Raw genomic sequence first — 20,856 nt, 5'->3', positions numbered from 1 at the left:
GTGAGATGCTTGCAGTCTGCCAGGAGCTCATCTCTCTCTTTCATTTCCAACCCCTCCCCTTCATCGGCACACAGTGAGATGAGGCAAGGAGCCAGGATGTGATGAAAAGATGTACTAGAGAGAAAGAGACACTGAAATCATGGCTACATAAGCCTAATGTAAGAAATGCAAAGAAATATGGGTAGCCTGTATGGAGCATTTCTCAGAGAAAGTAGAAGAAGAACACGGCAACAACCAATAAATATGGTCTCGTGATGAATATGCCGTTTTTAAAAATTCATATTGTTATTCAACAAGAAACATCTCCCACATTGTAAAAGGGGTTGTTTAAGGACTTTATCAGTTCTTAAAGGGGCACTCCATCAACTTTTTATTTATGTGCCCAGATGTTTTTTTTTTTTGTTTTTTTTTTTAATTGGGGCAGTGATTTACAAAGTGTTGGTATTTTTGTTCACCCACACCTATGAATTTACCGTTTCCATCTTCACCAGTCAAAACTGTTTTCAAGTAGCACATGAAACTGGTAAGATATTAAATCTGGTCCTGTCCAATTATCCAAAAACAGGTAGCTAAAGTAGCACCCCTAAGAAATAGCAATAGCTAATTTGTATGGACCCGCTCCTCCCCAGATGGATTTTAAAGTATTTCTTTGAAATATAATGTGCTAACAACAGAAAATATGCTACTTTTATATGTAAAGCCAGATTTATACTCCTGCATTTCATCACATAGCCATGAACTATGGTGGCCTGTAAGCCAAAAACAAAATTACAAAGTCTGAAACACTTTAACGAAACTGAAAATTTACCTTTACCAAAACATTTTATAACACAAATTTACATTAGCAAAACACTTTCACATGACATAACAAATTCACATTTAACAACTAATTTACAGTCTGAGAACAAGTCAGTCTGTGACACTTTCACAAAGCTTGAAACACTTTAACAAAGTCAAATATAAAATTACAAAGTCTGAAACATTTTAACAAAATTTGAAACCAATTTTCAAATCCCAATTCAAAATTACAAAGTCTGAGATTTTTATTTGAATTTCAAAACTTGGGTGCCTTCTATCATTTAGTATTTCCTTCCTCGACATACCCTTGTTTGTTCATTTGTTTAAGAAGTTGTAGAACTGTTCTAAAAGTTGTACTACTGTCTCAGCACATGAACAAGTGTTTGTAAATTTGTTTTTGTTGAATGTAATTACAAAAGTTTAATGTTTTTTTATTTTGAATTTGTTTCATAAAATGTAAAAATGTTTTTTTAATGTTTCAGACTTTTTATTTGGTATTTTTGGATTTTTTTGGTTTATTTGTTTTTATATGCACTTTTTTGTGATTTGTAAAAGTGCTTTGGTAATGTAAGTTTGTTTTATAAAATGTAATTTTTTTTGGATAATGTATATATGTTTCAATCTTTCTAAAGCACTTCAGACTTTGTAATTTTGTATTGCACTTCCATGCCACCATACTCAAACTATGCAGAGTAACTACACTGCAAAATGATGGAGATGCCAAGCCAGGTCCATCGGGTAGCACTTTGGTCTGCCAGTCTTTCAATAATTGTCTACAGGCATATTGTGTACCAAGTGAGATAAACAGCTGCAGATAGTGATAAAACTAGTAAAATCTATCTGCTGTAAACTGAAAATATCAGACTCCCCATGTTTCTCAGGGGCAAATGGGAGCAAAAAATTCCCGGCCTCTGCCTCAGCTGCCATAATTTCCATCTTTTCTAATGTCTCCTCTCTTCTGTGCAGTAACTGCAGTTTCATCAACAGCTGCTGTTATCTAGACGCTTCAGGTCCAACATTAACACCCACTTTCAGTTGCCATGGTTTCCTGTACACAACAGGCAGGAAAGTTGGTGCTTGAACCTCGAACTAGTAGAAAAATCCCACTGCCAAGTAGTGTTTGGTTTGATTATTGCAGTGTAACAGACACACACACACAGACACCAATATGGAGTGCTCACAACAACATGGGTCACTGCAGTGTATACTCAACACAGACGTATAAACCAGGTTTAAGGGAAGGTACTAAAGCCCAAATGGCAGATTCTACCGCAAATCCCGGCTCAAACAAGGCAAATAGCTGATCATGGGAAAGGATTTTGTGGTGGACAATATAATTTCAAAGAGGGTATGTGCCACCCCTGGCCAAATCTAAGGAAAGCCCTGTTTACTACACTCCAATATAGACGCTGGACTCTCAAGAGAAATGTAAGAAATAAGATTAGTCAAAGTCAACGCAGTAGAGACCTGAATATCCTTATTATGCTTAAATTGTATTTTATAGGACCCTCCCTATCTGTGTAGTTATTCTCAAAAAAAATTACCCATCTCCAGTTTGTCATAATTATTTAGACTCCAAGTCAAAGTTGAAATATCTCTGATAACACCACTGACATCACGACAGATGTCTCCTCAGACTTAAAGCTCTCAAAGGCCAATATGGCCAGTCAACAGGAGTCTGGTTCTACTCAAAGTTTCTGCCTGTTTACTGGGTTTTTTTCTTTGTCACTGTTACTTTCCTCTAAGTAGGCAGGTGCTGTCCTCCTGGTGGATTAATATTAGGTCTTTGTAAATAATACAACAAAGAGTACAGTCTGAACCTGCTGTTGTTGCCTTTAAATAATATTTAAAATAAACTGGTCCTGTACCAATAATGAAAGGAAAATGATTAAATAAGGGTAAAACAATATTTAGGCCAACTAAATGGCATTTTTTTAACCTCTATTAAATTATTTTTTCTGCATAAAATCAATCCAGTGCAATCTTTCTAAAAGCTTTTTGTTTTGTTCAGAGATGGATCTCCCGTCTACCAGGCTTTGGTTTAGACATTAGAAAAAAATGAATTAGCTTATCACGCATCATTAAGACTTTGGTTTAGAAAGTGAAATCTGAAAGAGTGTATATATCTACTATAAATTTAGTTTGACTTATTCTATAGCTGCATGGTGTTAGAGTAGGCAGTGTTGTCACCTCACTGCAAAAAGAGAACTGGTTCAGATCCCATCTGCGAGGCCTTTCTGTGAGGACTTTGCATGTTCTCTTTTGGCATGTGCGGGTTCTTTCCAGGAACTCCAGCTTCCTCACACAGACCTAAGAACTACTTCTTAGGTTAATTTCGAGACTCTAAATTCTAGGTATACATAATGAATAGATAATCAATTAATTATAGTACAAAGTGCACTGTTTTGAAGTGATTGTAGCTAAAAGTAATAATAGTTTTGCTGCTATTTTGACTCTACAGTGACACTTTAGTTCAGTTTTATTAGCCCAGTCTTATATACAGTAGGATGTAACCCGACTTTATGTTTCCTACCAGTAGCCCACTGGACTTTCATTTAATCCCTACATGTAAACACCTTGTCTTTAAATAACTGCACCACTTGCCCCAGCATGCTCAGGTTTTTAATACTATAGGGACATATGTTAAGTCACTGTATGTGTTGACTCTGGCGATAGTCCAAGTAGGTTAACATCAAAGATCACAAGAGATATTTTATAGTTGTTTATAAAAAGGTGTGTAATAAAGAAGACAAAAGAATTTGATCCCAAAAGCAAACAGGTGAGCCCCGGTGACATAAAGTACAGTACACAAGCTACATTCTTCGAACAAGGTCACTAAACCAAAAATAAGGCCTTAATACCCCAACAGTTACTGAGCTTACTACAGTATCAAAATACAGTAAGCTCCTGCCACTTCAAACCTCCAGCAGCCATTCATGCTTAGCGGGTCATTTATAAGTGTGATGATAAATATTCCACAGAGCACATGTCAGGGGGATAGAGTGTACGCGGGGTGTGTGAGGTATTATTAGCACTGATGACACTGCAGCCCACTGCATCCATTCACATCTCTAAATGGCCTCCTGGCTGCAAGACAAGGCCACACGTACTGCCAAGGTATTGGTTTCTGGCTTACTCTGCTCATTTTCACCTCAGACACACCCTTTTTATTACTACAGATTGAACGTGATACTGAACAAGATGCTGATAGATAGCATTAAAAATTCATAGGAAGCTTATTAAAAAGGAAGGCTTAAAATCCTTACAAAATTGTGAGCCAGATGCATTCATGTTGGACGCACTGACATATCAAATACTCGTAGTAGTCTAAATGCCATTCACAACCTCATATGAGGTTATATTTTTGGAAAAGTAACTTTAGGAGAGCATGAACCAGGGAAGGTGAGTGAGGGGTATGCAGATGTCTGTGAGGCTAATATTGTTCAGTGTAAACTGCTGTGCATCCGCACAACATTCTCTGCTTTACGGTTATGAAATCATCTGCTTTCCTTTGAACATGACACACGCCTTCATGGAGTTCTAGCAGCAAAGCGTCTGCGTGTAAACTGTGACGGAAGTTTAAACATGAAAGTCAGCATTTGTTCCAGATGTGAGAAAGCTATACTACAAAGTCAGTCATCAAAGACTTCAGTCTCAGAAAATGCTTTAAGCACACGGAGATTCATAGGTGGCATGTTGTTTGACACACAGTCGGCATTATCAGTTCAGCCCGTGGTCCAATTCAGTAAGTCTGTCTCGACTTGGTACAGTACTTTCTAAGACAAAACAGGACTTGTTATCAGTTGTCGTCCTCCAGGATGTCTGTGTGTTCCTCCCAGAACTGATCTCCTATAATGTCACAGTGGTGACTCTGCACGCTCCTCCTGCTGCGGGTCACAGGCACTTCTTTCTCCTCTTCATTTGGTAGCTTCATACGTTTGATGACAGTTTCATCTCGCTGGACACACAAAGAGAGATTTATTTAATCAGTTAAAGAAAGAGATCTAAATTTTGAGAAGTAACACTTTTAGTCTTGGCTTGTTGTCTAGCCCCCTACACACAACAGGAGGTCACTGAACTTAGCTGTGAAAAGGTCTGCCAGTTACACATGTTACATTTTTGTTTTTTATTCCATTAGGGCCTGAGCACCATCCTCAGTTAGCAAGCACCCTAATGAAATTGTATTCTTTATTATTATCCTGTGAGAAGAACCACTAATTTTGGGGCTTTAACATGCTCAAAAAACTTTCTCCCAAATTGCCCCCAAGTGGATTTTTTAGTATTTAGGGGCAATCTTGCAAATCCTTTGCAACGGGGCCTCACAGTGGCCCCAAACATAAGATGGGGGACTAGGTAAGACCTACAGGCATGAAACAGACACATCATCTCAGTGGAAATGGCAAGCATTTTGATATCTCACCATTTGAGACAGGAAGTTAGCCTAACTCTGATTTGAAACATCTGATTTGCTTCAAATTCCACATATATGATAAAGGACTGCCCCTCTACACATTTAAATTTTAATTACATGTTTTTTTCTGTAGCGCCACCCACTGTAAGACAACAGTAGCAACTTTAACATAATGCTTTCTTTCTTTTTAGAGTTTTACATCATAAAAATCAGTCCTCCTATCACCTTAACATATCAGCATCTTAGCTTGTCATACTGCCACCCACTGTTGACAGTGGATTATTCTCATTGTTCTGAAATTAGTGTCACTTCTGGGAGATCTACATGGCCGTGCTGCAGCCCACTGCATGGGTTTGCTTACACCCAGTAACACCCAATAATTCCTACACACCCACGGTTACAACACACCACAACATAGGTGTGAGGGCCCTTCAGTCCTGCTTGCAGCCCTAGTTTTTTTATGTTCTTTGATAACTAGACAAACTGATTACAATGCTTACATTCTGTAGTAAGACTTATTTTCTAAACCTGCCAGATGGCAGTTCATTCTCTTTCGTGTCATTTCACTGCACAACAAACATCTAATGAGGACTTAGAGGATGCATGAGATGTGTATTCTCACACAGATTCCATACTGGCATTCAAACTCCTATCTACATCTAAGTACTAAAACTGTCTGTGGACTCAACATTTTGTGCTGGCAGAAATACAGGGAAAAAACCCTGCCAGAGCAAAAAAGCCATGGCAGGAGGCATTGGAAATGTAAAAGATCACTGACTTAAGTAGAAGCAGCTCGTCTGGGAATGATGGGCTGTGTCTGAAATCACAACTCATTTATCACTCCAAACTCCTTACCTATGGAGTTACTTTTAGAGCTCATCAGGACATTAGACAAACGTTGTTGGACACTACTTGCTTTTTCATTAATGTTATTAATAATGACATCAGTGCAGCTAGACACTTAGAATGTGCAGCTAAACACTGGCAGGAGATTGGTTAAAAGTAAAAAAATTAATTTCTGTGATAATTACACCAAACCTGGAATACAAGTTGCCCCATTATATAAGCCATAGTCAGTTTTTGGACTGTCTTGAAGGAGACAGAGGCTGTCTTCCTGTGTGGTGAGTTCCATTTCATTCAGCCTAGTCTACAACGTGAAGTTCCTATGCAGCTCTGTCACTCTTAGTACAGTCTAGTTTCGCCATATGGAGCTTGTGCCTCTGCTAGTTATGATACAGTATTCGAGCTCTCAGCCTACAGCGATTGTTATGAGACAGACTCACAGACAATGAGTCACTCTGCCCTCATCCGCCTGCGACTTGTTGTTAACTTAGGCGTGTTTTCAGTCAAACCAGTACTCCACAAGGTTAACTTACTTAACAGTATACTCCCTGTCCTCTTTAAAAGCCTTAACTTGAGGTTATAACAGCATGTGTCTTAGCATTTTATAAAGATAGAAAAGTATATAGGATGAAGCAAACTTTTATGATTAAAAAGAATGTATCAGATCATCATATAAAAACAGTTTCCCATGAATATTACATGTAGTGTGTTTCATGTTTGTTTTTCTATACTGATAGAGGGCGCACATGCAGAAAACTTCACATGCAGAATGCAATGTGCACAACATTGTATTTTTTGTATATGAATTTTAGAAATAAAAATTCCCTGTTTATTTTCATTATGTTTTCCTTCAGAAATTTCTGTAAATTTGAGTACATTACAGACTTTGCTTATCCTGTTGCAGCAAACACTGATGTCAGGGGGCAACTCACAAATGATCAGAGGTCCACAGGTTATACTAGTCCTGTGTGAATAGTACCATAGAGGCAGATTTAGTAAATGAAAATGTGAAATTCCTAGTTTGTTTCTCTGTAATGTGTGCCATGTCAAACCCTTCCCTGCGCACACCTTCTCCCAGATGAGCGTGGTGCCTTTCCTGTGCAGGACAGATTCATTGTTGTAGTTGATGTCAAACTCAGAGAACAGGATCTCATTTTTGTCAGCAGCCATTGTGCCCTAGAAGAAGACAGAACAAAGTTACATAGAGTGAGAATGTTGAGAATGTTAAAATTATATATGTCTCCACAAAGATCAGACCAAACAAGATGCCTCACTCAGTGACAGGATACAACTTCCTTGAAGTCAGACTGAAACTACTGGAATAGACGACATGGGTTTTGTGGTGGTTTTATAAGTTGTGTGGTAAGGTTGATGAGAAGATGACCACAACGCCCACTGGTTCTATTATTATTTTGCCATTTGATGTGTTTTAGTTGGGATTGTTCTTTTCCAAATAAATGTTTTTTTTTAAGTCTTCAGGGGAATTATGAAGCCCAGAGCTTTGATTTTCTCTGACTCACCCATGTTAGCCAAACATCCAGCTATAAAGAACATTTCCACATGTCATCACTTTTCCCTCTTATGGCTCTCTAGAGAATAGAGCGACTTCTAGTGAACAGCTGTGTCAGTGACAGAGCTGATTTTCCAGTGAAATATATGACTGCTTCCAATCAAATAGATTGACACTGTCTTCATAGTTACAGACATTTAAATGGAATAACCAGTGCTGCAGGATTTGATAATGTGTAATGGTATTACACTGGACAATATTTCAATTGCAATTTTGATTACAATATAATATATAATTGATATCATGAGTCTACTTGCTTAGTTATCATGGAAAATACAGAGAACTGTGAAAGTTTCTCAACTGATATCATACAAATATAAAGGAGTATAAATATAGAAAACATGACGTTTTAACAAAATGTTTCAAAAAATCTTGATATTTTGCAAAAAATCCTTTTTTTCCTTACTTGAAAATAAAGGTACTTCTACAGGGTGCACTAGTATTGTAAACGTAAAAGCCTTTTTAGAGGTCTTGCATTTTTGTAAACCTTTCAAGTACTACTAAATAGAAAAATAAATGCAGCCTTTTGTGAACTTGTGTTGAATGTACTTTGTAAAAACTGGGTCACCAGAAAAAAAGTTTGGGAACCACAGCTCAAGATGATGGAGTGTGTTACTGTCTGGGTCATAAAGATGAGTCAGTGTTGAATGGAGGTTATTTCAAAAGTCGTTATGATAGGTTTAAGTTTATTTGTAGTTTCACATTTCGTTTTTTTTTTTTTTTCACCTTTAAGCGGTCTTCTGCCTGGGCAGTGGTGAGTCCTCCTTTCTGCACTAATGTCCAAAACACTGTGTTGTACAAATTATTTATGTGACCTGAAACAGAGAGAAAATGCAGATCAAGTTTGATGGTCAGTTTAAGAGAACCCTTTCAATTTATTTTCAAATACTGAAAACAGCAAGAGCAGAGGATGTTCTTACAATCTGCTTGCCTCCAGCTGAGGTAGTCTCTGAGGTTCCGGTTTGTCGGATACAAGACCACACGTCCATCAAAACTCGGAGGGTACAAAAGGGGCTGCTCCTCAAAATACTCCTTCCAGTAAAACACGTATGAGGAGGAGAACTGGGAGGCCACGTGAGTCATGAGCTTACTGCCAGAGGAGACAGAGAGCAACAAAATTTATTTGAAAGTCATGAGAATGGCTTTAATTTTCTGATGTAAAAACCAAAGTACCTGGCTCTCCTTTTAAACCAGGTAGATGTCCTTCTGAAAACAAAGCTGAACTCATCGCTCTGACCATAAGCGATGGCGATGTCCTCCAGTTCTTCCATGACAGAGCGAGCACTCCTGGCCATTAGGCCCAGTGCTCTGTTATCATTGGGCTTTGTGAATTTATGCTGCTCTGCAAACCTGAAACACAAAGACACAAAGATTTAAAACACTGCAGTAAGGCTTTTCATTGTGTTTCAGTCAAATTACATATTCTGCTTTTTTCAAAGAGATACTTATCTTAAAAGGTTGACTTACTTGTGAAAGTTACGCCCATCAAGTCTCACAACAATGTAGCAGTTTCGTAGACAAGTGTCATCTGTTTCAAAGTTGCGAACATATTCAAACTTGCTCTTGGCCATGTTTCTGGGACTGGTAGATAGACAGGCCAAGGATCTGACAACATCAAAAGAGCTGAGAAATCTGCAGGCTCTTCCAGTCAGCATGAGAGGCCCCTGAAAATAAACATCAACAGGAACAACACAATATTTAAAGCATTCAGTAACGAGTAGAAATGCAATTTCCAGGCAAACCTACTTAATTTTTCCATTTATTTTTTTTATGATACATTGATATCAGACTTCATAACAGAAGTGTAACTGTGCATGTTCTCCTGCATCCATAATATTTTTACTTACTTCACTGAGTTGTTTGTCTCCTAGACCTCCAAAACCCACTAAACGCGCTGTTTTCTAAATGTGACTTTTAATCGCACAAAATCCTTCAATTAGTTGTTGAAGGACGAGAGCTATGTTCAAACTGATCTAAGTTCATTTATCCTCAGACAGTTATTACCTCATTCACGTTGGTTTACGTACAGTCCATCAGTTAAATTTGTCGTGGTGAAAGCAAAAACAGCACAGACGAAAGTTCCGCTGCACAGTCCCTCGTCTTCTTTGACGTTCATTGCCGTTTGGCAAACAACAGAATGGTGTATTACCGCCACCTACTGGTAGCAATCCCTCTCGCCACATCATGTTGTAAGCCTTCTTTATATCAAAAAAGGCAGATAATCAACTTTTTTTTCTTTTCTTGAGCCTTTCTGATTTCCTGCTCCAAATATACAGTGACAAAAAAGAATGTGAACCCTTTAAAATTATCTATTTTTCTGCTATAATTGGTCATTAAATGTGAACAATTTCACTTTTAAAATCTTTATTGAACACAACCATTCAACATTCACAGTACTGCTGGGAAAATGTACAGGAACTCTTTGGCTAATGACTCCAAAAAGAGTTAAGTGAGGCAGGAGTTAGGACCCCTGACATACAACCAATTAAATGAGATTTGAGAGAGGTGTAGAGCTATTGTGACTCATTAAACACTCAAACTTTTTGAGTTTGCTCCTCACAAGAAGCATCTGCTGATGATAACTATTCCTTACAAAAAAAAAGAGATCTCAGAAGACCTTTGATCAAGAATTGTTGAATTGCATAAGACTGTAAGGGGTTGTAAAGTCATCTCAAAGACTTTAAATATTCACCAGCCCACAGTTAGACAAATGGCTATTCTCCCAAGAAGTCAGCACCCAGCCTGGTTGACTCTAAGGGCACATTGCAGAATGCTCAGAGAGGTAAAAAAAGAACCCTAGAGTAGCAGCTAAAAGCTTAAAGGAATCACTGGAACAAGAAATCTCTGTTCATGAGTCTACCATATGAAGGACACCACAGAAGAAGTCACTGCTTTCCAAAAAAAGATATCACTGCACACCTGAAATCTTCCAAGGAGCACCTTGACACTCCACAAGGCTACTGGGGAAATGTTTTGTGGAGGGTTGAATTGTTTGGGAAGAACACAAACTCACGTAAGTGTTCACACCTTGCGCAAAAAACACTTGAAATTTAACTTAGGTTACTCCCTTTTCTCTGAATTGTTGCTGAAATGTTTCTACACCCTGCAAAGCACAGATTTGGGGAAGGCTACAAAAAATTCTGCTGCACTGAAGGTTCCCAAGAGCACAGTCTCCATAATTCTTGAATGGAAGAAGTCTGACACAGCTAGGACTCTTGAGAGAGCTGGTCGCCCATGCCAAACTGAGCAATTGGGGAAGAAGGGCCTTAATAAGTGAGGTGACCAAGAACCCAATGGTCACACTGACTGAGCTCCAGTGATCCTGTGTGGAGATGGGTCAGCAAAACAAGGTTCTCTTGAAAAAATTCAAGTTACTTAGATTTGTTTGTTTGAATCAACAGCTACTAACCGCACTCTCCTCCATTCTTTGTCAACTAGTCACGTTCTTTGTGAACACACTTGGTGTCTATGGCACAGCATCTGTCGCTTTGTGTTGGTAATATTCATGATGAATTCGAACTCTGTCTTAAGGATGTCTTGTTGGTTTCACAGCATTTGAGAGAAAACTAGAAAACTAATTTTACACTTAAAACAATTTGTAAGTCTTTTAGTACTACTGTAAAATAAAAAGAGCTTTACATTCAATCTTTAGCAAACTCATGTACCAGAAAAGCTGCTAAGTCCTTAACTCCACATTTAAAGTATACATTTGATCATATGTATAGTTACTTTCCTTTGACATTTACAATAACAACAATAATAAAAATAAAAAATATTAATAATTTCATCATTCTCGTTTTGTCATTCTGTGTATTTTGCTTCCATCAAACCCCTGGCGCTGTGTATGAATTTTCACATTTTGTCAATAAAGTATAAAAACGCAACAGAGGATTTACAAAGTAGCCAGCTAGAAATCATATGTGTTTTACCGCCATCTGGCGGTGCAGAGCTGTTACTGCAACCCAAGCTCGTCTATTAGGACAGAGCGACATGCCGAAATACATTTGAAGAAATTACACGGATGGCTTGACCCTCTCAGTTTGAGTTTTGTTCTTAGTTATCTATTCATAAAAGTCAACTTGACAAGCATGACAAACAAACAAACACTGAACTAACGCTTAACGATTCAATGTATTCGTTTGACTGACTTAATCTGGAAACAGTTCCTCGAAATAGCTACAGAGTGAGAGCTGAGTTATAAATGACGAGTACAACTTTCCCATGATTCCTTGCTTCACCGTGTGTTCATCTGCGGTTGTTTCAAACATGGAGGAGGGGGAAAGAAAAAGTGAACCTAGAAAAAGCAAAGAAAGGTCAACAGCTACCTGTTCCAGCTCAGCAGCAGTCCCGGAGCGTGAACCGGAGGCAGGCAGTAGCGCTGACGGCAATGACGCAGACAAAATCGATGTCTGCTCTGAGAAGTTTGACCCCCTCCTGGCCTTGTATTCGCCGACTGTACCGCTTCCTTTCCCTAATGTCAAATGTTTTAACAATGTGTCAGCCTATGAGAGCTTTCTAAAGGGTGGCAGAGGAAGGGCCAAGCCGGAGAACGTGGAGAAAAAGCGACAAAAGGCGATGAAAGGGGTGGTGGACCCGGAGCGTATCGCCAGGCTGAAGAGGCTAATGGTGAACAACCCGATGAAGGAGTCTGAGGAGGGAGAGAGCAGCGGCACACCGAGGAGAAGGAGGCAGAAACCCCACAAAAATGTCCTGACAAGGATGCCCTGTAGGTTTAACAACAACAAAACTACTTCTTGTAGTACATGCCCCTTCTCCTTCTGTTACCTTTAATGCTACTTTTTCTTCTTTTACTACAACTTCCTCTTCTTCTTCTTTCATTGTAACTACTTATCCTGTTACTTTTATCACTGCTACTGCTTTTACAAGATTACTGTTTCTAATTCTTCTACTACTACTACTGGCACTTATTACTTATTTTTATACTAATCTTTTACTAAATACTTCTATTACTTCCAGCAGACTGACCCTTTTAAATGGTGCCACATTTGTAAGGAACATGCATTTGTGGGATGAGCAGCAGAGCTGAGTATATTGGTTGCGTCCATGACAAATTTGCCAAATCTTCTCTGCCAACGCCAACAGTTTTTTCTTCTATTGACTTTTGTTTGGTCAATTGGATGATTGAAATCTGAAGAAACAAGACACATTGGCAATTTGACAATCTATTAATTTAACAAGCAGGAGCCTCAGTAGCATGTGGATGAACCATACACAGCCACAACAGCCTGGCACCTCCTCCTCCTCATGCTGGTCACCAGCCTGGTCACACGCTGCTGTGGGATGGCTACCAGTCTTCAATCAGAATTTGTCGCAAGTCAGCCAGCGTGGTTGTGTTGGTCACTCTTGCCCAAACCGCACGCTCAAGCTGATCCTACAAGTGTTAAATGGTGTTGAGGTCAGGACTGCTGGGAGGCCATTTCTTCCTCTCCACTTCCAAATTCTGGAGGTAGTCTCTAACAAACCTCGCTCTGTGGAGGCGAGTGTTGTCATCTTAGAGGATAGAGTTCAGTCCCAGACTGTGGAGATAAAGAGTTGCAGGATCTCATCTTGATATTTCTCTGCATTGAGATTGCCTCCAGCGATGACAAGTCTAATTTTTTACAGTGAGGGAAGTGCCGCCCCTCACTATCACACTGCCTCCACCAAAAATGTTACTCTATCTGTAATCGAGCCTTTCAGTGAAGGGCAGTCATGCAGTCTTCCTGGCAGCCCTTTGAGACCAGAGATTGGCTGTGTGCAGTCTGTACAGGATTGTCTGGGCTGAGAGCCTTTGGCTCATTCTGCAAACCTTGCCTGAAAATCTTTAGAAGACAGAAACCACAGTCTAGGTAGGGGTGTGGCAAGATGCTTATCTCACGAGACCAGACTTTGGCCCGCAAGACGAGACTTTAACCTTTTGTTAATTTTGAAAAAAATACATGGATTTGATAACATGCCCTTTATGCGGCTGAAAGTCATAATTGCAAATCATTCAGGTCTTTTCAGAAATGTTTAAACTAACTCCTCTTGTACTGAATAGGCTATCAGTGCTTATACACAATTTATCTTGTCTAACTCTGAGTCAAACTGTACATTTTAATGCTCTTCAAATCAAACCTTTCATTTCAATAGTCTACCACATCTTTATTTTACACTATGCACCTGTTGCTACAGCTACAATAGTAATAAAAGCATTTGGATAATTTTGAAAGTACTTTAAACACTATTTACAACAGACTGAAATGAAAAGAGCTGCATCAGTAAAATCAAACTATTTCTCATTTTCTTTAAGTACATCCATATTTAAATCACTCAAATAAGTATTTCTGTCAATAAGACATTAGCTGTAATTTACAGAAATAGATTATTTTATCGTTTTGTTGTCTTTTTTTCTCATATGAGCTTTGACAGTGTTGCACACGATACACAGATGAGCGTGTGTGTGTCGCTGCTCTGTCTGCTGTCAGACAACAAACAGGGCGCATTTAACGGGGGCTGTAACTTCAGTTTTTGGAGCTAACAGTGGACTCTATAGTGCTTAAACAGAGTTTGTTTTGCTAAGTTTACCGCTTCAGTATACAGCGACCCGTTGCGCTACTCATGTTAAGCTTCTGATTGATGATAGCACAGCCAATGATGGATGTGTGACTGACAGACAGTGAGACGAGGAGACATGACGAAGCAGTGACTAACCAATGTTACAAAGTCATGCAGCTCTATGAGCGAGTCTGTGGGCATACATAAACTAAATAAACACTGTATTCTTCACATGGAGACTCCACAGGTTTCCAGCAGCAGCAATTCATCATTCAAACCAATAGATTTAAAGAGTCTAGGGCATCTTTGTGATTTTTCATAATTTCCAGTTTGGTATTGTTTTTAGTAAAGAGAGCTGCTGCTCCAAGTGTCTGCACGATATTGATGGCACGATCTCGTCGCACCGCTCTTCCTAGGTGCTGACAGGATGAGGAAACAGTCTTCTTGGAGTGTCAAAACAAGAGTCAAAAATAAGAATAAGAATGAGCTGTTTGGCATTGGCAGAGAAGATTTGGCAAATTTTTCATGGGCCCAACCCACATACTCAGCTCTGCTGCTCATCCAACAAATGCATGCTCCTTTCAAATGTGGCACCATTTAAAAGGAGATTAAACAGGCATTCCAGCAGTATTAGATTATTTCCTAGAATCATTGTTACAACAAAGAAATAATGTACCAAACACAAATTTGCTTACTTTATAGTAAACAGAAACATTCTTAGATATATGGTAATGACTAAAACAGTTTGTCTTCTTCTTTGAAGTCCCCTCCCTTGCCTGCCACTACAACAATTAATTGATTGCTAATATTGAAATATTAGTGACTAGAATACCTCCAATTGTTCAAAAGAATGAACACTATCCCTCCAAAAGAAATCCTTCATTTGTTGCCTGTAGTGGAATGAAAGCTTTATAGCAAATGCAGGGACTGAGAAGATTATAGCCAATTATGCACATCAGTTTCATGATCATGAGCCTGGTGATTAACTCTTTACCTTGTATAGACACATGGCATTCAATGTGTTCCTGCAAACATTTTCTTTTATTACCTTTTTTGTATAGCATCCAACTGTACAGAAACAACATGAACTCAAAGCATCACATCCACCAGTGAAGTTTACACGTTTAGTCTTTTTGGCAGACATGTTTTTGTATTTCAGATGTATTTATTGTATAACATGCTGGCTTTGGACAGAGTTGGTAAAAGTGTTTGTTATGTGTCTTCAGTATGCGAGGGCAGCCCTTTGGGGGAGGTGTACAGGTGTGTCAAGGAAAGGATAAGGGTCAAAGTCCACATCAGGACCTTCAAAGGGCTAAGGGGAGTCTGCTCCGGCTTTATTGTGGCTTTCGACAAATTCTGGAATATGGTGAGCCCTCATATCCCCTCTTTACAGTTGCTGTTTGCTTAATCTTATATTATGTATTAATTAACAGCATTTATGTAAAAGTGATTGCCTTGTCTTCATTATTTTATTTTTACATTTTTCTTTCTTTGTCAGGCAATGGTAGATGTGGATGAGACTTACAGAGAACCTCTACTTGGGAAAGCTCTCTACCATGAGAAGGCTCTCACCATATCACGGGTAGGAAAGTGTTTAAATTGTAAATCTAACTGAAATATAAATCTCATCCTATTCTTATTTACCTGTTCAACTGCTCAGCCAATCACATGGCAGCAACCATTGCATTTAGATAAAGTAGACATTAGGGAAGACAGTCTACTGATGTTAAAACTGAACATAAAAGTGCAGAAGAAAGAGGATTTAAGTGACTGTGAATGTGCCATGGTTGTTGGTGCCAGATGGGCTAGTGAGTATTTCACAAACCACTGATCAACTGGGATTTTCACTCACCGCCATCTCTAGGGTTCACAGAGCACGGTCTGAAAAAGAGAAAATATCCAGTGAGCAGCAGTTTCCTTCAGCAGATCATCTTGACCATCTCTGTATGTAAAGGTTGCTACCATGTGATTGGCTTAGATAAATGCACAAAAGCGCAGTTGAATAATGCATGCTAGGGATGAATACTGAATGCTTGTATTTTTTTTCTAATGATTACATGCACATTTTTGCTTTAACATATGCAGGTGCATCTCAAAAAAACTGAATGAAATGTAAAACATTGCTTTTTCTAGTGATTTACCTAGGACAGTTAAATTTCCATGTATTCTAGCTTCACCTCATACTAAGTGAAACATTAAGACTTTTTTGTTTTAATTTTGATGCTAACGTCTTACAGCTCATGAATATCTAAAACCCACTATCTCAAAATATTAGAATATTGTGGAAAAGTTCAATTTGCAAAGGTTTCCTGAGCCTTCATTCTCTCTCTGTGGTTCAGTCCACACAACCACAGTCATGGAGAGGACTGCTGACTTGACGAGGAGGTTAAGCCCCAGAAGGTCACTGCTGAAAAAGCAGGCTGTTCTCAGAGGCTGTATCAAAGTATATTCATGGAAAGTTGACTAGAAAGAGAAAGTGGAGTCGGTTGACAAAGAGCCAGAAAATTGACAACTAGTGTTGTAATCCTAATGTAGTGCCACTCCCTTTGCATTTTATTTGGAAATCAAAGTCACTGTCTTTAAGATGATTGTAGAAGCAAAGAACTTGATAAAGTCCAGAGTCAACGCTCTCAGCTGATGCTAAAGCACTTCATGCCTCCATCTCCTGAGAAGCTTTATGGAGATACTGATTTTCTTTTCAAGCAGGACTTTGCACCTGCCCACAGTGAAGCCAAAACAACAAGAAACTGGTTTGCTGACCACAGTGTTATTGTGTTTTTATTGGCCAGCCAATCAAACACATCTGGTCTGACCTGAACCCTGTAGAGAATCGCTGGGTAAAGGTGAAGAGGAAGATGAGAGAAACCAGACTCAACAATACAGATGAGCTGAAGGCTGCTATCAGAGCAGCCTGGACTTCACAACACCCCAGCAGTGCCACAGACTGATTGCCTCCATGCCACGTTGCATAGATGCAGTAATTTGTGCAAAAGGAGCTCAAGCCAATTACTGAGAGCATTAAAAGTGCATAATTTCCAGAAGGTCAGCATTTCTGTATTATAAATCCTTTTTTGGACTGATGTTTTGCACTATTCTAATATTTTTAGATCATGATTTTTTTTTGTGAGCTGTAAGCCATTATCTTCAAGATTAAAACAAAAAAGTCTTGGAATATTTCACTTCGTAATGGTGAATCTAGAATATATGAAGTTTTACTTCTTGAATTAAATTATACAGGAAAAAACAAAACATTTCATACTTACATTTTTTGAGATGCACCTGTATTTTTTGCCATTTACTTAGGGCAGCTGTGGGCAAAAAAAAAATGCATGGTCAGATTTTTCTCAGCCCAGCCCTGGCAATTGATAATAGGAAAGAAATGTTTTTAAAATAGACCATAAACAATACAGAAGTCCTGATGTGTTGTCATGATTTATAATCTTGATCTGAGGATCAGAATTATGGTTGTGCATTAATCATCTTGGCCAAACTTGTGCAGCACTAGTTGTAAGCCAAAAAAAAATCTCAATTCAGCAGTGTGACTTATATCACTGGGCCCTGTGTGGACCCCAGGAAGAAAAGCTTCCACAATCCTGCCTTAAAACGAATCTAAACCAACATCAATAATGTATCTTTTTCATGGCTGCTGTTGAAAATACTGGCCAAAAATGAGGCTTAATTTCCTACAAATAAGAAGCGAAGATCTAATTTTCTCCTCCTATATTAATGTGACTGAAATTTCTGTCCAGCTCTTTGAGAAGCTAAAAATCCAGGAGAGCTCAGCAGCCGAGGATTCAGCTAAGAAGAAAGAAGCCCGGGAGACATCTTCAAACCCAGAAAGCATGTCTGCTCAGCGTTCTAGCAAGAGAGGAGGCAACACAGCCAAGCCCAAGCTTCCAGATAGAGATAAAACCACACAGGATAAAGACAAAGTCTCAGTGAAGGCACCGTGTCCAGACGTGTGCCACAAGTATGGAAAAGTGCACACACGACACATCAACCAGCTCTTTATCCGGGGTGAGAACGTCATCCTGGTAAACCCACAGTCGCTCTGATTTCTGTTGCTTTTTAAAAAAAAAAAAAAATTTAGCCTGGACACTTTCTAGAAGCACATTTAAGGAAATTTAAGTATTATTGTACACATAACATCTGTAGTAATATGTGTTCAATACAAAAATGAACTGACAGATATGATTTAATCAGATTCGAAAGAATCAAACAAGGACTGCTGTTGTATCATATTGATATGGAGGTTTTTCTCTGCCCACCAGAGAAATTATCTTGTTTTTGAAGAATAAAAGCGTCTCAGTTCTAATTATAGTACTTTCTTGTCTTGTTTGGTCCTGTCTTTTTAGTGACAGCTGTGTCTGTGTTGTACTTTTTACCCAGCAGGTGGCAGCAGAAACACATTAGTGCTATCTGCTGGGCCATTGTCATCTCAAAGAGCTTGTCCCTTTATGTTGCTTTTCCCGTTAGTTTGAACAGGAATGACAGCGCAGTCTCAGTGGACTTCATAAATGCATTATGAATAATTGAGTTTGTGAAGCTCGAGATTGCAGATGGCACTCAAAAGCTGTCATTTGTCTTGACGTCTCAGATTGCTTTTACTCTTTAATGGGCACATTACCCATAAAAGCACAGTTTACTGCATCTCATGGAAGTTGTAAAGATGTAGCCTTTTTTTTCCTTTTTTAAATGGCAGAGGTTACTTTTGGATGATGAGAAGCACACAATGATTGTTTTCAGTTTGATTGTCTTATTTTAGTTTCTAAATTGCTGAGTTTAACTGACCTTCTTCTATGTGTGTTAAATGCAGTAAATAGGACACATTCCTGCTGTTGTTCATCTATATTGTTTCATATTATATATCAGAACATTATTAGTGCAGCCCATTTAACTGGTGTCCTCTCCAGAGAGCTAAAACAGGGTCAATTGTTTAATGCAAGCCATGTTTTAGTCATGTTTGTCACACTAGCGTGTTCCAGCAAACCTTACCACATTAAGAGAAGGGCAAAGCACCAATATTGAGAAATAGGACCACAATTAAACAGGATACAGCAATCAGGTCACTTGGGAAACTCGTTCACTTGGGGGAAAAAATGTGAATTGTATAGCTTCAAGGATTACTGACACAGTAAAGAAACAAAGAGTTGTATTGGTATTAAATCAGACTAAATTCATCCAGTTGTTCTAAATTGTGCTCTGCCTTTATTAAATGTAGTCTGGCTCCCTTTATGTATCAGATAAATCATTTTGTAGTCACAAAGTTCAAGTGTTTACACTCCCATCTGCTCTTTTGAATTGGTGCAAATGTTTTGACTTGCTTACATTTTCTCTCTCTTGCCTTTCTGCCTTAAGCTGTAAATGTACGAAGGCCTTTTATCCGCTCAAATACTGACATTTAACTCCCATCAACTAAATGTAATTTAAACGTCAAGCGCAGTGGCTTCACTTTTGCTGCTTGAAGCTCTTTTCAACAAGGCTAATGACACATCACAACAAATAACACACACCATTAACAAATTTCAATCAACTGTTTAATGTCGTAGATAAAGGATCTTGATGTTTAAATCAAATCAAAATGGGAATAATGCAAAAATTAAGTCTTCTCAAAAGATTTTTTTTTTTACATTTGCATATGCTAGTGTTTCAGTAACAATCCCATCATAGAGAAAATCTAAACAATTTGAAGTAGAAAAAAACGCATAAAACAACCTCTACTGATATATTTTAGAAAAACGGCAAAGAGATTTTGGTCATTTCAATGCTCTGACAAGGCTTCTATGTGTTTGTGTGCTCCTGCGCCCTTGGGAGAGCAGGAGAGCACAACTTGAATCCTCCTGGCGCTGCACAATCCACTGCCCTCTGCTCTGGTCAGTGAATTATTTATCTGATCGTTGACAAACTCAAAATGTCAGGCAGCCAAGAGTCACTTATCAATCACTTATTACAAGGGTCAGGAGGCAACCATCGGCAGGCACTTGAACCACTGAAGAGCAATGCTTTGTACGTCTGACAGCTCAGGTACAGGATGCACAGCTGAACGGGAGTGTTCATTATGTCCCACAACACTTCATCCAAACATCTTCACAGAATGGGTGTATACTGACTGCTTCGTTATGGCAAAAGAGCCTCATCTCACACCATCGTTATGAGCTGCAAAACAGGCTTACTGATGAGGGTGGTTTAGGACAACACTGATATGTATGGCTGTTTAATGTGTATGAATAGTCAAGATGGAAGGCAGCTTTTATCGAGACACTAAAGTGAGTATTTAACCTATACATGCATAATGCAATTGTAATAACTGTCAAAAAATGAGGTGTTGATTTAAGTTAATTTGCCTGAATTGAGAGGAAACTATAAAAATGAGTGTGGGACAAAAAAAACAGCAGGTGAAATAGTTGTGTGATTGCATTTTGATTCCTCAAATGACAGACGCTTGGCTTGAGGCATAAGTAAAAACATTTGTACATTGTACAGAAGCAACGTCCTCACGACTGCACAGTCACATTGTCTCCTTCAAAGACGTTAATTTAAGAGAAAAAGGTTTTTCAGGCACTGTTATAAGGAACCCACAACCCCCCATATGAGGCTTTTTCTACCTACTGATTATCTCATTTGGATGCAAACTGATTATAATCTTCATAAGTAAAATATATAATATATTTAGCAATAAGAAAGGCCACAAATGATG

General features: G+C 38.7%; 2 protein-coding genes across 4 annotated transcripts; one reads left to right on the top strand and one right to left on the bottom strand.

Moving 5' to 3' along the window:
• Nucleotides 1–3,369: 3,369 nt before the first annotated feature.
• Nucleotides 3,370–12,078, bottom strand: thg1l (tRNA-histidine guanylyltransferase 1-like). Of its 3 annotated transcripts, none has more exons than XM_041798250.1 (7): nt 11,948–12,078; nt 9,090–9,286; nt 8,796–8,972; nt 8,543–8,712; nt 8,349–8,437; nt 7,121–7,228; nt 3,370–4,756 (listed from the first exon to the last, which is right to left on the bottom strand). In XM_041798250.1, the coding sequence occupies exons 2-7, from the start codon at nt 9,275–9,277 to the stop codon at nt 4,598–4,600; spliced, it is 891 nt and encodes a 296-aa protein (XP_041654184.1). In that variant the 5' UTR covers nt 9,278–9,286; nt 11,948–12,078; the 3' UTR covers nt 3,370–4,597. The 3 variants fall into 3 exon arrangements, with proteins under 3 accessions (XP_041654184.1, XP_041654185.1, XP_041654183.1); XM_041798251.1 differs by lacking the exon at nt 11,948–12,078 and adding an exon at nt 9,627–9,706; XM_041798249.1 differs by lacking the exon at nt 11,948–12,078 and adding an exon at nt 9,470–9,620.
• On the top strand, nt 11,870–18,465 carry lsm11 (LSM11, U7 small nuclear RNA associated). Its single transcript, XM_041798248.1, has 4 exons — nt 11,870–12,348; nt 15,386–15,525; nt 15,658–15,741; nt 17,909–18,465. Exons 1-4 carry the CDS (start codon nt 11,889–11,891, stop codon nt 18,212–18,214), a joined length of 990 nt encoding a protein of 329 aa, XP_041654182.1. The 5' UTR covers nt 11,870–11,888; the 3' UTR covers nt 18,215–18,465.
• The last annotated feature ends 2,391 nt before the right edge of the window (nt 18,466–20,856 follow it).

This window comes from Cheilinus undulatus, linkage group 10 (genome assembly GCF_018320785.1).
Source record: "Cheilinus undulatus linkage group 10, ASM1832078v1, whole genome shotgun sequence".
NCBI classification, from domain to species: Eukaryota; Metazoa; Chordata; class Actinopteri; order Labriformes; family Labridae; genus Cheilinus; species Cheilinus undulatus.
Note: the sequence above shows the minus strand (reverse complement) of the source record. Positions and strands in the feature narration are given on the sequence as shown.

Excerpts from the sequence above, each read along its gene's own strand:
- thg1l (XM_041798250.1), bottom strand. The coding sequence starts at position 9,277 with ATGCTGACTGGAAGAGCCTGCAGATTTCTCAGCTCTTTTGATGTTGTC. Across the intron at positions 8,438-8,542 it reads CAGCTGGAGGCAAGCAGATT|GTCACATAAATAATTTGTAC; the intron begins GTAAGAACATCC and ends TCTCTGTTTCAG. Across the intron at positions 7,229-8,348 it reads AGGCAGAAGACCGCTTAAAG|GGCACAATGGCTGCTGACAA; the intron begins GTGAAAAAAAAA and ends GTCTTCTTCTAG.
- lsm11 (XM_041798248.1), top strand. The coding sequence starts at position 11,889 with ATGGAGGAGGGGGAAAGAAAAAGTGAACCTAGAAAAAGCAAAGAAAGG. Across the intron at positions 15,526-15,657 it reads TCGACAAATTCTGGAATATG|GCAATGGTAGATGTGGATGA; the intron begins GTGAGCCCTCAT and ends TTTCTTTGTCAG. Across the intron at positions 15,742-17,908 it reads AGGCTCTCACCATATCACGG|CTCTTTGAGAAGCTAAAAAT; the intron begins GTAGGAAAGTGT and ends ATTTCTGTCCAG.